This window comes from Mirounga angustirostris, unplaced genomic scaffold (genome assembly GCF_029215605.1).
Source record: "Mirounga angustirostris isolate CCGP_5_RB_7025 unplaced genomic scaffold, mMirAng1.0.hap1 SCAF_7, whole genome shotgun sequence".
Lineage (NCBI taxonomy): Eukaryota > Metazoa > Chordata > Mammalia > Carnivora > Phocidae > Mirounga > Mirounga angustirostris.
Window position 1 is genome coordinate 50,535,205 of NW_026991715.1, and position 14,577 is coordinate 50,549,781.

The 14,577-nt window shown below is 36.7% G+C and overlaps 1 protein-coding gene across 3 annotated transcripts in view; it reads right to left on the reverse strand.

Moving 5' to 3' along the window:
• The window catches only part of SGTB (small glutamine rich tetratricopeptide repeat co-chaperone beta), a 44,951-nt gene that overhangs the window by 14,607 nt on the left and 15,767 nt on the right, over positions 1–14,577 (reverse strand). Inside the window, exons 5-6 of one of the 3 annotated variants that reach the window (XM_064596178.1) lie at positions 11,312–11,416; positions 10,577–10,676 (exon numbers count right to left, since the gene is read on the reverse strand). In XM_064596178.1, the coding sequence (XP_064452248.1) occupies positions 10,577–10,676; positions 11,312–11,416 (205 nt within the window). Of the gene's footprint in view, positions 1–10,576; positions 10,677–11,311; positions 11,438–14,577 lie in introns of all 3 variants that reach the window. The other 2 variants (XM_064596177.1, XM_045895590.3) reach the window with 2 other exon arrangements.

The window sequence follows — 14,577 nt, forward strand, 5'->3', positions numbered from 1 at the left end:
CAGGGAAGGGGGAAGGGAGAGGCAGCCAAATAATATCAGAGTAGAAAACCAATTCAAACATAAAAGCAACTACAAAGTAACCTAGATAAAAATCAGTTTCTCAAATTGTATACATACCACCTAAAACATAATCACACACAGGTTAAAGAAAGGGCTAGAAAAAGATAATCAGGCCAACTGAAAACAAAAAAGCTGATGTAGGAACACAAATATAAAATACAAAGCAAAAAGCACTATTGAGGATAAAGAGAGTCATTATTACTGACATTATTACTGACCATCCTGTCTGTTTAATTTTATGGAAAACATTTACATGGCTCAGAAATCAAACTTATATGAAAAGTCTCACTCTTTTGGATGGAATGGGTGGGCATGAGGTAGATGGGATAAAAATGGGCATAAGACTTCAAAAAGGATGAAAAAGCAAACTTTCAAACTGAGTGAAAGAGAAACAAATGATGCTAACTGTAGATCAAAAAGAATTCAAGTAACTTTCAAGTAGTATTCTGAGTATATATCTTTAATGAGACGGATTCTAAGGAGAAAAGAAATTGTGAAATTTACTTAGTAGGCTTGCTAATGGCATAATATTGGTATTATACTATCAACTGAAGAATACTGAAGGGTAGACCTAATGAGTAAACATACTGGTGGTGTTGGAAAGCAGGATTTTCACTCTGGAAGAAAAGAAATCCACATAAAATGGGGGAAGGTGACAATGGAATACAAATTGAAGGTATCTGCATAAACCGATGATTTTTCAAAAATTGTATTTCCTAGCTCTGTTCACTGAAGAAGCAGTAACACTTCAGTAGCAATGATCATGTCTTGCGACCAGACCTTGGTTTCTAAATACTATTCTCCACTAACAGGAATAGGGGCTACTGGTAGAAACAGCTGAGCTCAGGTCTAGGGCAAAGTATGTACAGGACAATTGTGGAATACCTTGTTGTCTCAGGAAGTAAGAAAATGTTCAAAACAAAGTTATATAAAAGGACACATAGCAAGTTTAAAGGGGCTCTCACTAGCCAAATATGGGATAAATTTAAGTGCCAAAAATAATAATTATAGCAATTTCTTATAACACATTGAACAGTGATTTTAAAAATTCATTAGTCCATAATGATACTCAAAAAAGTTGGGGTAGGGGAAAGGAGGAGGAAAGTGGAAAAGGGGGGAGTGGAAAGAAAGTTCTTCTTTACAGAAATATGTGAGAAAATAAATGTAAAAGAAATGATAAAATTAGAAAATCACCATTTTGTGACCATCAGTGTTTTAATGATTCAAGGAAAGATCATGAACGTAAGATAAAACACTGAGTAAAAGATTGCTGGGGAATGGGATATTCACATGATCTGACCCTACAGATAATTTTTAATTATAAAAGGAATAACAGAGATGATGGTCACCACCCGAAGATATCAAACTTAGAATCACCACTAATGGACACTTTGAAATTATGTGCCTCCTATTTTAATGCAATAAATGGTACACATAATTATTTATGTGGGCTTAATACCACACTTCAACCTAAAATTAATCCTGAGGAAACAATCACACAAATCCAGATTATGGCACATGCTATAAAATCACTGGTCGGAACTCTTCAAAAATGTCTATGTCATAAAAATATAAATAAAAAACCAGTAATATTTTCTAGATTAAGAGACAAAAGTAATATCTCAAAACGCAACACACAAACATTGATTGGCTTCTGGATCAAAGACATAGCTATCGGGGCGCCTGGGTGGCTCAGTCGTTAAGCGTCTGCCTTCGGCTCAGGTCATGATCTCAGGGTCCTGGGATCGAGCCCTGCATCGGGCTCCCTGCTCCGCGGGAAGCCTGCTTCTCCCTCTCACACTCCCCCTGCTTGTGTTCCCTCTCTCACTGCCTCTCTCTGTCAAATAAATAAATAAAATCTTTAAAATAAAAAAAAAAGACATAGCTATCGAAAGTATTCTAGGGACAAATGAAGAAATGTCAATGCTAATTTTCCTACATGTGAATGGTATGATAATTATGCAGAGTATATTCTCATTCTTAGGAGATATAACTGAAGGATTTAGGACCAGCAAGAAAATTTTATACACCCACTCACAACACCCCCACAGAGAGACAGAAAGAGAGAGAAAGTAAACATGGCAAAATGTTAGCTATTTTTGACTCTAGGGTAAGCATATATAGATGTTCATGTATTACTCTTTCAGTAAGTTGAAATAGGTTTTAAATAGTTTTAAATTTATTCTCCTAAATATATATTATATAACAAATTTACGATATTATTTACAATACGTATTTATGTATATATGTATAAAACATGCTGACATATAACTGCTTCACTATTAGAAGTCTTTCAAGTAGAGGCAATTCTCCCTCCTAAAATTCACGGTATCCGTTCAACTCAAACTTTTGTTGAAAACTATAATATGCTAAACCCTGAAATCCAAACCAAATACACAGAGATGAAGAGGACACATCTCTGCCCTCCAATCTTTCACGATCTAATAGAGAAAAACAGATGTAAATAAATAATAGTGTGATAAGTGCAACAATGGAGTCAAAAGAAGTATCAACAAAGTATCAAAGGAAGAGGCAACATGAGTTGAGTATAGTTAACCCTGTGCAGAGCTAATAGAACTTCCTGTGATAAATAAGTTCTTCATCTGTGCTATCCCGTACAGCAGCCCCTTGTCCGCATGTGGCGAAAGAGCCCTTGAAATATGCTAGCAACTGAGGAACTGAATTTTTTATTTTATTAAGTTTAACTTGCATTTGACCAGCCACATGTGGCTAGGGGCTCCCATCCTAGACAGCAGCACTCCATAGGACACGGTGGGGAAGGGCGCAAGAGTATGGACAGGAGGTTGGGAAGAGAAAAAATTAAGAAAATCTTTCCAAAAGTAACACCTAGCAGGGTCTTGAACGATGGCTGGCAGTTGACCAGTTAAATAAGGTATGGAACATTCTAGGCAGAGCACATAAAAGCATGGAGAGATGTCTCAACATGGTACTCTTAAGAAGTCAGCAAATTTCACCAAGATGAAAAGTACAGTACAAGGGAATATAGCCAATAATAACGTTATTATATGGCGACGGTCACTACACTTATCGTAGGGAGCATTCAGTAATGTATAGAATTGTTGATCAATATGCTGCCCACCTGAAGTTAATATAATATTGTATGTTAATTATACCTCAATAAAAATTCAAAAATAAAATAAAGAAGACATTAAAAAAAAGAAGTCAGCAAATTTCACATTCTATGTGCATAGAGTAGAAAGAAGAATGGAGTAGGAAGAAGAGTGAAAATAATAAAATTTTAAAAAGGAAAATGACAGGACGCCTGGGTGGCTCAGTCAGTTAACCATCTGCCTCTGGCTCAGGTCATGATCCCGGGTCCTGGAATAGAGTCACACAATGGGATCCCTGCTCAGCGGAGAACCTGCTTCTCCCTCTCTTTCTGTCCCTCCCCCCTCTCGTGTTCTCTCTCTCACTCAAATAAATAAATAAATAATCTATTTTTTAAAAAAGGAAAAAAATGAATGGCTAATAAAAACAGCCAAATATTTTTTAAATGCCTAGATTATAAAAGATCTTATGCTGAGGAGTTTAAATATGATCATATAGGTACTTGGGTCTAGCAAGAAGAAAGCAAAAATTAGACGATTAAATTCACATTTTAGAAAGACCCTTTTGTCAGAAGACTGGAGCGGGGAGTGCAAGTAGACAATGGAAGCCAAATGAAGTTACTATAGCACTAGTTTAGCAAAATTTAAGAATCTAGACTAAGGGAGTAGTGATGGAAATGGAGGAGGGAACAAATGAGCTGTTGGGAGGTATACAGAAAAGGTAAACTGAGCAGAAGACACCCTGATCTCTCACTTCAGATACTGATAACAAGACAGGGAATAAGGCAGGGAGAATCAGACCCAGAAAGAAGAGTGGGCAGAAGGGAAGAAGATGACTGTTTGAATCTTGATAGCTTTAGCTTTAAAAAAAAAAAAAAAAAAAAAAGATTTTATTTATTTGTTTATTTGACAGAGAGAGCACAAGCAGGGGCAGAGGAAGAGGGAGAAGCAGGCTCCCCGCTGAGCAGGGAGCCCGATGTGGGACTCGATCCCAGGATCATGACCTGAGCCGAAGGCAGACACTTAAATGACTGAGCCACCCAGGTGCCCGATAGTTTTAGCTCTAGATCACAAACTGCAAGCTAGGATCTTTCAAAAGAGGACAAGCACCTGAACATCTAAGGCCAGGAAAGGGAAGAGAATTTGGGCTATATTCAAATCTTCTGTGAGATGAAGCCAAACATGCCAGTGTCTGAACTGAATATCAATGGGGCCTGCTCTCTCTGCCCCTGCTGTCTGGTTATCAGGGCATAACTAATGAAATTCCAACAGAACAATACAGCCAGAGTCACCATGTTTTCGGACACCTTCGCCTACTTTACCCTGTTAGAGCAAGAGCATGAATATAACCTGTGTTCTATTTTTATAGAAAACGAGGCAAAAAGAAAAATCACAGGTAACTTAATCTCCCATACCGTAGGTCATGCATAAATAAGTTACAGCAAAAACTTATTTCTACAACTAGGAATTACACTATTTTTAAAAGAAACAAATAATGAAAGCCTAGAACTATGCTAGGTAATTTATATAATTATCACCCCTCACAGGGTTAGTATATCTCTATCTTACAAGCGAGGAAACTGAAGCTCAAAAAGGTTAAGCAGCTGCCCAAGACCACAGAGCTAGTACGTGGCTGACCTGGGATTCAACTCCAAATTTAATGAACCAAGTTCAAATCCACGTGAGCCTAATGACTACATGCTGCTTATGGAAGTGAAGGAAAACAAAGTGAAAAACAGCACGGTCTCTGTTCCAATCTTTCTCAGAGCTCACGCTGCCACTAACATTCCTAATTGTGCCTTTTAAACTAGATTCTCCAACTTAAATGCCTTCCCCTACCCCTATCCTCCACCTAAGTTCTACCTGTCCATCAAATCTAGCTCCATCTCCAATTCCCCATCACCTGAGAGGCCTCTGGATAAATTCTCCCAATCATGCTCTGTCTCTCTCTTGTACACCAAATAATTCCATTTATTGTCTCAGTCATTCAACCATCCATCCATCCCAGAAACATAAGACAGTTATGGGTAAAGTAATATACTCAGCAATGAGGTTGTACAAAAGAAATATGAGTACTGTTTAGGGACAGAAGACACAGAAATTTAGCTAGCTTAATATAAAATATCATTTCATATTATAAACTACTTGTAAATGTTTTAGATCTATATCAATCATTTGTTGTTTTATGTCTACAAGTGTTAAAGTGAGTGTCGTCGCTTCAACATCACTGGAAATTTCTTGTAATTCTTCTGTAGTCCTCCAGACATCCAACAAAAACTGGCTGAAGTCCTGTGAGGAACAGTGCTAGGTACTATAAGAGATACAAAAAGATACAAGATCCAATCTCTGCCCTTCACCTGAAGAAATAAAATAAGTGTGCAAATAAAATAAGGCACAACATATGATAAACTGACATAAATGTTATATATCATGGTCAGTGAGTAGAGAAAAAAAAGCAAAAATAAATAATAGGTTTGCAAGGAAGGACTCAGGTTTTCCTGGTACCTAAGCTGAGCCTAAAGCATCCTTAGAATCCTAAAAGCTAAAACAGAAGATAAATACTAGAAAAGAAAGGCTTATGATTAAGAAATGTGCCAACTGATTATGTTCTAAGATACAAGAAAGTCACTTCTATAAAAAGAAAACTACAGTTCATGCTAGCAAGTTTAATATATGAACAATATTTTGATTAGGAATAAAACTGTGACAATGAATATCAAAAGGAATATTTAGATCTGCTATTTCAGGCTTCCAATTCTTGGCAGCCGGCTGGCTAATAAAAATGCAAGGGGTAGTTGGCAAGACTATAGGCTATTGAGATATTTACAACTACTAGGGTCTAAAAAAATTTTTTTAACTTTTTTCAATATTTGTATTAAATATACAAATAAAGTTTTCTAATTATTTAATACGAAATTGCTTGCTCTATTACTGAACTCCTCAGGGAAAAAAGATACTATTTAAATGAAAAAGATAAGCATGATTATTGATTTCAACTTAAAGACAGCTAAATGAAAAGCAAGCACAGGTATTGCCAAGAATCTCTTTCAATCCAGTACTAGTAAACGTAAGACTATTCATGAACCCTAATCTCATTTGAAATAAATGATTTATTTAGGCTCCAATTTATCATATTCATAGTTAAAAGTGTACGGCTTACTGTGGTCTTTACAAGCAATTCCCTGATAACATCTATATCTGGTCATAACATTTAGTGACATCATTAAATGTTTTTGTTTCAAATATTTCATATGCTAAATTAAAACATACATAGCCATCTGAGGACAGAGAATAGAACACACAGCTTGCAGAATTCATTTTCCACAAATTACTTGGATTTTTTTCTGGGCTAGATTATTAGGACACATTAATAAAGTGATTTTTTGGTAAAGGAAATGTAGATTTCTAGTATGGACAACTAACTTCCTTATGGATCCAACTCTTCCACAAATAACTATAATTTCTGGACAAAATGCAAAACAAACAAAAAACCAAAAGCACCCAGGTGACCATAAATAGGAAAACGGCTCAGCAAACTGTGGTACACGCAAACAGTAGAGTACGACTGAGCAATTAAAAGCAAGAACCACTGAGACAAGAAACAACATGGTGAATCTCGAAACCATTAACCTAAGCAAAAAGTGTCTCACACAAAATAGTACATATGGTATGATTCCTTTTATGTGGAACTCTCAAAGAAACAAATCTAATCTATAGTAAGGAAATAAAAGCAAAACAGCGGTTGCAACCTCTGGTGTTTTAGGCAACTGACTCTGAAGGGGCATGTAGAATTTTCAGTAGTTTGATAGGCGGTTTTGAGTTATACAAGTGTATGCATTTGTCAAAACTCAGGCCAAGTGCAGTTAAGATTTGTGTATGTTATGACCCATAAATTTTACCTCAAAAGAAAAAAATGCAAAATACTGAACTCTATTTATGACATGCATGATAAAGTATTTAGGGGGACAGTGTACTGATGGCTGCAATCTACCTTGAAATGCATCAAAAATAAGACAGACTAATGAACAGAGGGGTACAAATAGATGAATAAATATGTGACATAGCAAATATACTAAAATATTAAAGGCAAAATCTTGGTGTGGATGGATATAAGAATATTTATTGTAAACTTCTTTCAAGTTCAAAATTTTTCATAAAAATGTAAGAGGCCCTCCCTCCCAAAAAAAGAAGATAAATGACACTAGATTAATTCAGAACAACTCCTGTCTGACTAACATCATTTCCTTTTAACAGGCTTACTACCAGACTGGTAAATCAGAGAAAGACAACTGACGACATATTTGGACCTCAATAAATTTGGATCTCTCTTTATATTCTGAGCAAAGCAAAAAAACCCAGATTGCATAAATAATAATGATAATATTAAATATATTATAACAGAATTAATGATACAATAAATAATATTTAGTTAACAATATAATATATAATTAATAATATATAATTGTAACAAATATCAAATACAATAAAATTGTTATGTACAACACTCTTTACTAGACCACCTCTTAGCACTTCATATGTATTAACTATTTAATCTCTGCAAAAGTCCTATGGGGTAAATACTATTAACCACATTTTACTAATGGGGAAACTAAGGCATGCATATGCTAGGTAATTTGCTCAATGTCACATACTTAGTAAGTGTCAGAGCCAGAAATTAGAATTCAAAGAGTCTGGGTCAGAACCCCTGCTCTTAACCACTTCCCTGTGATTGCTCTCTTAGTTGACTTCGTAACTGACATAATATAATATATGGCATTCTTAAGGTTGTGGATGACATGAAACTAGGAGCAAAAGCAAATATGTTACTTTACAAATTATCCAAAAAGATTAAGGGTCAAACAATAAGAGACTGTAACAAGATAAAATTCTATAGGGATCAAATACAAGATCCTGCATTTGAGTACAGAAAACCAACTATACCTCCAGTGAGAGCACTGGTACACAGCAGGTTTTTGGCAAGAATCTGTCAGATGAAAATATGACTGAATGACAAAATAAAGAGAACGTGTGAAACAGAGACACTTTAATAAACCAAAAGCAAAATATGAATTTAATAAATAATGCTATAAAATGCTAATATGTAATTATGTTATCTAGCAGTAGGTTAAATGAGAGCCCTACTACAAGACTATTGGGGTCAGACCAATTCCAGAAATACTGTGTAAATTCCTGGGAACTACACATACAGGTAAACTGGAACAAGTTTAGAGCAAAAGTGCAGAACATAAACTGCATTATTTGAGGTATAACTGAAGAAGCTGTGAACATATAATGTGGAGAAAAGAACTCAAGTGAACAGGGTAACAAACTTCAAAATGTAAGGTACTATTATAAAAAAGAAGGATCATAATTATTCTGTAATTGCCCTTAAGAATAAAAATAAAAACTGCCAACTGGGATTGGCTACAAGGGTTTTGGGAAAACAAATTCAGTGCCAACACAAGGAAGACTTTTCCGACAGATAGGACCACAAAAAAAAGGCGGGGAAGAAGGAACGACCTCACAAGGGTATGAATACCCTAAACGGGATAAGGATAACTCAGTGAAAGATCAGACCAAAATAATTTAAAGATCTCTCCCAAATCTAAGAACTTAACTATATAATAAAAGGTAATTTTTATACATTTCTGTCACAAAGAGTTCCAGGTTGGTAAAATAGATTCTATTCACCAAAACACACTTGTGATGATAAAATTTAAATGTGAAGAAAAAATAAAAGTTATTTGTCAAGTCTGCAAATGGGGAGAGATTGAAGATGAAAAACATCGGAAGAATATTCAAAAGAAAGGAAAAACAAACTTGTCTACATCAATACTTAAAACCTTTACATATAAAAATATTAAAAGGCAAAGAGTAAGCTGTGCAATTAGGACAAATGGATTGTATCTAATATTCAGCCACGCTATATAGGACAGTAGCCTATTGCAATTCAAATTAATTTAAATTCATCTTCAATCGATTAAACACTAAAAATTTACTTCCTCAATTGCACTAGCCACATTTCAAGTGGTCAATAGCCACTCTAGCCAGTGGCTACTGTATCGAACATTGAAGATACAAGAACATTTCCATCATTGCAGAAGTACTATTGGAACTTTAATATTTAAAACAGATTAATTTAGTTCAGGGAATTCATTATATAGTTAATAGAGGAGCTGAGATGCCGATAGGCATTGTTGTGCAGCAAATCCAGAGGTGAGGAACAACAGGAAGCCATTACTATCCCTAAGACAGAGGACAAAGTGCAGAGTCCAAAACCCAACATCACCTGGCAAAAGCTGGGATCATAGCAGGTGTGTTGGCTGGGGGCTGGAAACAAGGATAGGAAGCAGCCCCTGCTGGATAAACAACTTGTTGTAAAAAGAGGGGAAGAAATATCCCGACTTCTCTCCTCCTCTGCCCTCCAATCTCCTGCCAGCACCTTCTATGGCTGAACCCAGACACAACCCAGGAGGAGCCTGGGAAATGCAACCCAGTAGGGTCAGACCCTCTGTTAAAAAGGGCAGAACAGGAAAAAAAGAACTATGAGGTCAAACAGGCTAAAGCCTGGCACAGGTACAAATAGAGAATTTAAAGAAGAAAACCCACAAATGCCCAACATCTAAAAAATGTCCAACCCTACCAGTAATTAAATATAAATTAGAACAATTACTATTAAAATAAAATAATATTAAACTAACAATAATAAATGATAATGCAGGTACTTAGTGCTGAAAAGGATATGGCAAAAACAGATACACTCATACACTCCTCAGGAAGGAAATCAAGTCTCAAAATTTTTCAAAGAAATTTGAACAAATTTGCAATTAGCATCAACAATATTTTAACTGTTTACACTGTTAAACCAAATGAAAGCAGGTCCAAGGATAAAATCCAAAGTCCAGAAAATCTAAATTTCAGAAAATAATTTGAGAAACAAGGTTGTTCACTGCAGCTCCATCATACTGAAAAAAAATGAACAGCCTCAAAGTTGGCCAGTAAGTCAGCAGTTATGTAAATTAAGGTGCAAAGAAAATAACAGTAAGATAAAATAAATTAAGGTACATTTATCCATTTATTAAAAAATAACGAATGCTTCATGCCAGCCACAATGATAGGTACTGGAAGTATAAAAAAATGAGGAAGGAACAGATTAATTTGTATCCATTTAAATAATGTTTAGAAAGAGTTTCAACAAAGTAAGGATGTGTTTATGACATGCCTACTGAAAAACAATGAATCTGAAATTGATTATACTCACATTAAACAAAATATGCCAAAAACAGTGATTAGCTCTGAGCGGTAATTTTATGAGGTTTTATTTTTCCTTCTTTATACTTTTCTGAACTTTCAAAATTTTCAAAATGAATTTTACAGTTCTCCTTCAGAGCTATTAATGCAAATTACAGTTTAAGAACTGTAAACCCTCCACAATATTGCTAGTTTACCTGTTGCAATAATAAACCGCATTATTTGGATCCAGTTCTATTGCCTGTGTGTAACAATCCACAGCAGCAGCAAAATTCTCTTCTTTCATGTGGTTATTGCCTGAAATAATCAATATGTACAGTAAATACAATATACACAAAAAATATAAAGTCCAAAAGATAAATCTGAATCACAGAAACTACAATAATATGAAGGTCAGCAAGATGATTTTTCTTAATTTTTTAATTTTTATTTTTTTAAAGATTTTATTTATTTATTTGACAGAGATAGAGAGAGCACAAGTAGGCAGAGTGGCAGGCAGAGGGAGAGGGAGAAGCAGGCTCCCCGCTGAGCAGGGAGCCAGATGTGGGACTCGATCCCAGGACTCTGGGATCATGACCTGAGCCGAAGGCAGACGCTTAACCAACTGAGCCACACAGGCGCCCCAATTTTTTTTTAAGTAAACTCTACCCACAATGTGGGACTTGAACTCACGAACCCGAGATCAAGAGCCACATGTTCTAAATTGAGCGAATCACGCACCCCATCAACATGATTTTTCAGTGGCACTAGAGATAAATGTTATATTGTACTATACAGTTGATACTCCTCAGCCGTCAGTGTGTTTGAATGATTTTAACAATGCAAAGTCTTAAAATAATTAATGTTTGCATACCTTATAAAATCCAGGCTTCAATAAGTGAGTAAATGCAACAGTTATGAATATCTGGTGGCAAAATTGAATCTCTTCTCACCTTCCTTGTCTTCATCTCTCTCCGTTCTTTTTAGAGCTGCCCACCCCATTCGAGATGCAACACCCTTCTCAGCCATCATCTCAATCTGGACCCCCTCTTCCACTCCTTCCCTGTCAAAACATACACCTGCTGAACAGTCAAGCCCTCAGAACTCTGTTGTGTGGGGAAGCTGGTAAAATTAATCATGTTAATATGTTATTGGCAGATAATATTTTTATGTGCTACTCCTTCCAGAGATAGATTTTTAAAAGGGGATTGTTGGACATTAATTTCTAGAAAGACAGAATTTCAGATACCAGGGCTAGCCCACAGGGTACTAATCATCAAGAAGGGCATCTACAGATACATCTGGCAATAATTTAGCTAGTGTAACAACTGGCCAGCAAATTAAAGGATTTCCTATGGCTATCTTCTGTATTCCATGAAATGGAAAAAAGTGTCCTGCTCACTGAAGAACCACTGTTCAAAATCTAAATTTTAAAACATTGCTTAAGAGGAAGGATTAAATCACAAAAACCTGTATTTTTCCTTCCAACTTTCTCTTAACCAGAAGCTCTCTATTAGCTTGGTCTTTTAATAGATCATTAGCTACTTAATAGGAAGAGGAGGGTATAACTTTATGAGGAACAAGAGCAGGAAGATTAAAGGAAATGCAGATAGACAAAAGTATCTAAAATCATCCAAAAGTGGAGCAACTGGGAGGCTCAGTCTGTTAAAGTCTGACTCTTGATTTCAGCTCAGATCATGATCTCAGGTTGAGATCGATCCCCTGCATCAGGCTAACACACCTAAAATTCTCTCTCGGCCCCTCCACACCTTTCTCCCCATCATAAATAAGTAAATAAACAAACAAATAAAATCATGCAAAAAGTTACTGCAAATTAAGATTCAGAAATGAATATAAAGAGTGACCACTAGAGGCACTGGGGTAGTTCAGTTGGCTAGACATCCGACTCTTGATCTCCACTCAGGTCATTATTTCAGGGTGGTGGGACTGAGCCCCACGTGGGGCTCTGCACTGAGCACGGAGACTGCTTAGGATTCTCTCTCTCTCTCTCCCTCTCCCTCTGTCCCCACCCACGCTTGCACAGGCATACATGCACTCTCTCTCTTTAAAAAAAAAAAAAAAAGTGACCACTAATAGCTACGTGGTTTCTTTTTGGGGTGATAAAAATGTTCTATAATTGTGGTAATGGTTGCACAACTCCATGAATATACTACAAAACCAATGAATTTGTACACTTTAAAGGAGTAAATTGCATGGTATGCAAATTATAGCTCAATAAAGCTGGGGCTTTTTTAGATTGATTGATTGATTTTAGATAGAGAAAGAGCGAGTAGGAGGAGGGACAGAGACAGACGGAGAGAGAATCTCAAGCAGACTCCCACCCTGAGTGCGGAGTCTAAGGCAGGGCTTGATCCCAAGACCCCGAGATCATGACCTGAGCTGAAACAGAGTCAGATGCTCAACCGACTGAGCCACCAAGGCACCTCTCAATAAAGCTGTTTTTTAAATTTTTTTTAAAATTTAATTTAGATCCCCACCTCTCAAAAGTAACAACTATAAAACCTCTAAGGAAGCTAAGAGGATTACATAGTTTTTATGACAGAGCAAGATAATATTAACTACATGAGCCTAGGTACTTAAATAGGTTTGTTTCTCCTGTGCAAGAGGAATTTTCTGGGTTACGTGGATTTTCTTTTTACTCTTGGGCCTTTTCATCTTGGGTTCTTAGGGAGTCCTCTGGGTCCATTACAGACCCCAAAAGTTAAAACCAGAAATAGACATGACCACTTAACTCATGTTCGAAATAAAATCCATTGTGCTTATTTCTTACCACACTTTCTTAAGGCAACGATGAAGGTGTTGTGCAATGACCAGAACATTCCCACCGTCAGGCAAGAAAAGCACTGATAGTAAGGGAATGCCTAGAAGACCACACACCACAGGTCCCCTTCCCTGCCCACGATTATGTGCTGAAAACATACCGATCCGCAGCCGTGATCATGCACTCCCTGCCTGTTCTCTCGCACGTACTCCCCTAACCTCTCCCTGTAAAACTCTAGGTGTCCACCTTGTGGGCAGATAGGTGGGTTGTTAAGGCTTGAGCTGCCACCTCCCCCAGCTGCCAGTACCTGAAATAAATTTCTCCTTTCTCTTTTCCAAACCCTCCTCTCTTGAGTTATTGGCTACTCCTGCAAGAGTGTATCTGAGTTTGTTCGTGACAGTGTTGGCAAACCCAGCCAGGAGCTGTGCTTCTGATTGTCCAGTCCCCTTGGGGTTCCCAGAGACAGAGCAGCTGGTCCCAGCAGCACCAGGGCTCACCCGCTCCTTTCCTGAGTTAGCAGTTGTGACAGATCGTTCGCTAATAGGGTGGCATTGTTATCATCATCATCATTATTAAAATCTATTGTATGTCTTTTCCTGTAAACCATCACATCAAATGTCTACATACTATATGTATATATATATTTATATACATTAACAATAAGCCTGAAGTCACAAAATATCTAACCTACAAACCTTCAGGACACAGAAGAAGAAATTCGTAAAGATAAATATAACTGAACATTGTATAGCACTTTATGCTTACGTGGTACTCTCCTATAAAATTGTCTCCTTTACTGATCAAGACAACCTGTAAGATATGCCTAGACTTTTGTGATGTGTCAGGGAATGACAGAAATGAAACCATCTTGGTTTTGTCTGATCTTACTGCTGCTCTTCAGAAACAAAACACACAAAAATATTTGAAAGCAACATTTCAGGAAGGTACTAGCTTGTTAGAAGCCTTGATTAACACAGATAAGTGTAACACACAGTCTGGAATAGCCTTATGCTTGACAATCTACAATGGCCTTGTGGGGCTCTGCACTGGGTGTGGAGTCTGCTTGAGATTCTCTCTCCCCCTCCCTCTGCCTCTGCCCTTTCCCTCTCCCTTCTCCTCCCTCCCCCCAGTGCACACTCTCTAAAATAAAATTAAATTAAATTAAATTAAATTAAATTAAATTAAAATAAAATAAAATAACAATTGTTTTAACTTTGTGTGTAGCATGTCTTAGATGTGACATGTCTTAGGGAAAACAAAGAATAAAAGCTTTTGGTTAAAGGCGAAAGCAAGAGTAGTTCAGTTACCCATTCTGGAACAGTAAATGACTCTCTGCATATCCTCCTAATCCTCATCTTACCAACATTCACTATATCATAGCAAACTGTGTGGGGAATGCAATCTCCTGCAGAGGGAGTAAACATGAGGGACAAAAAT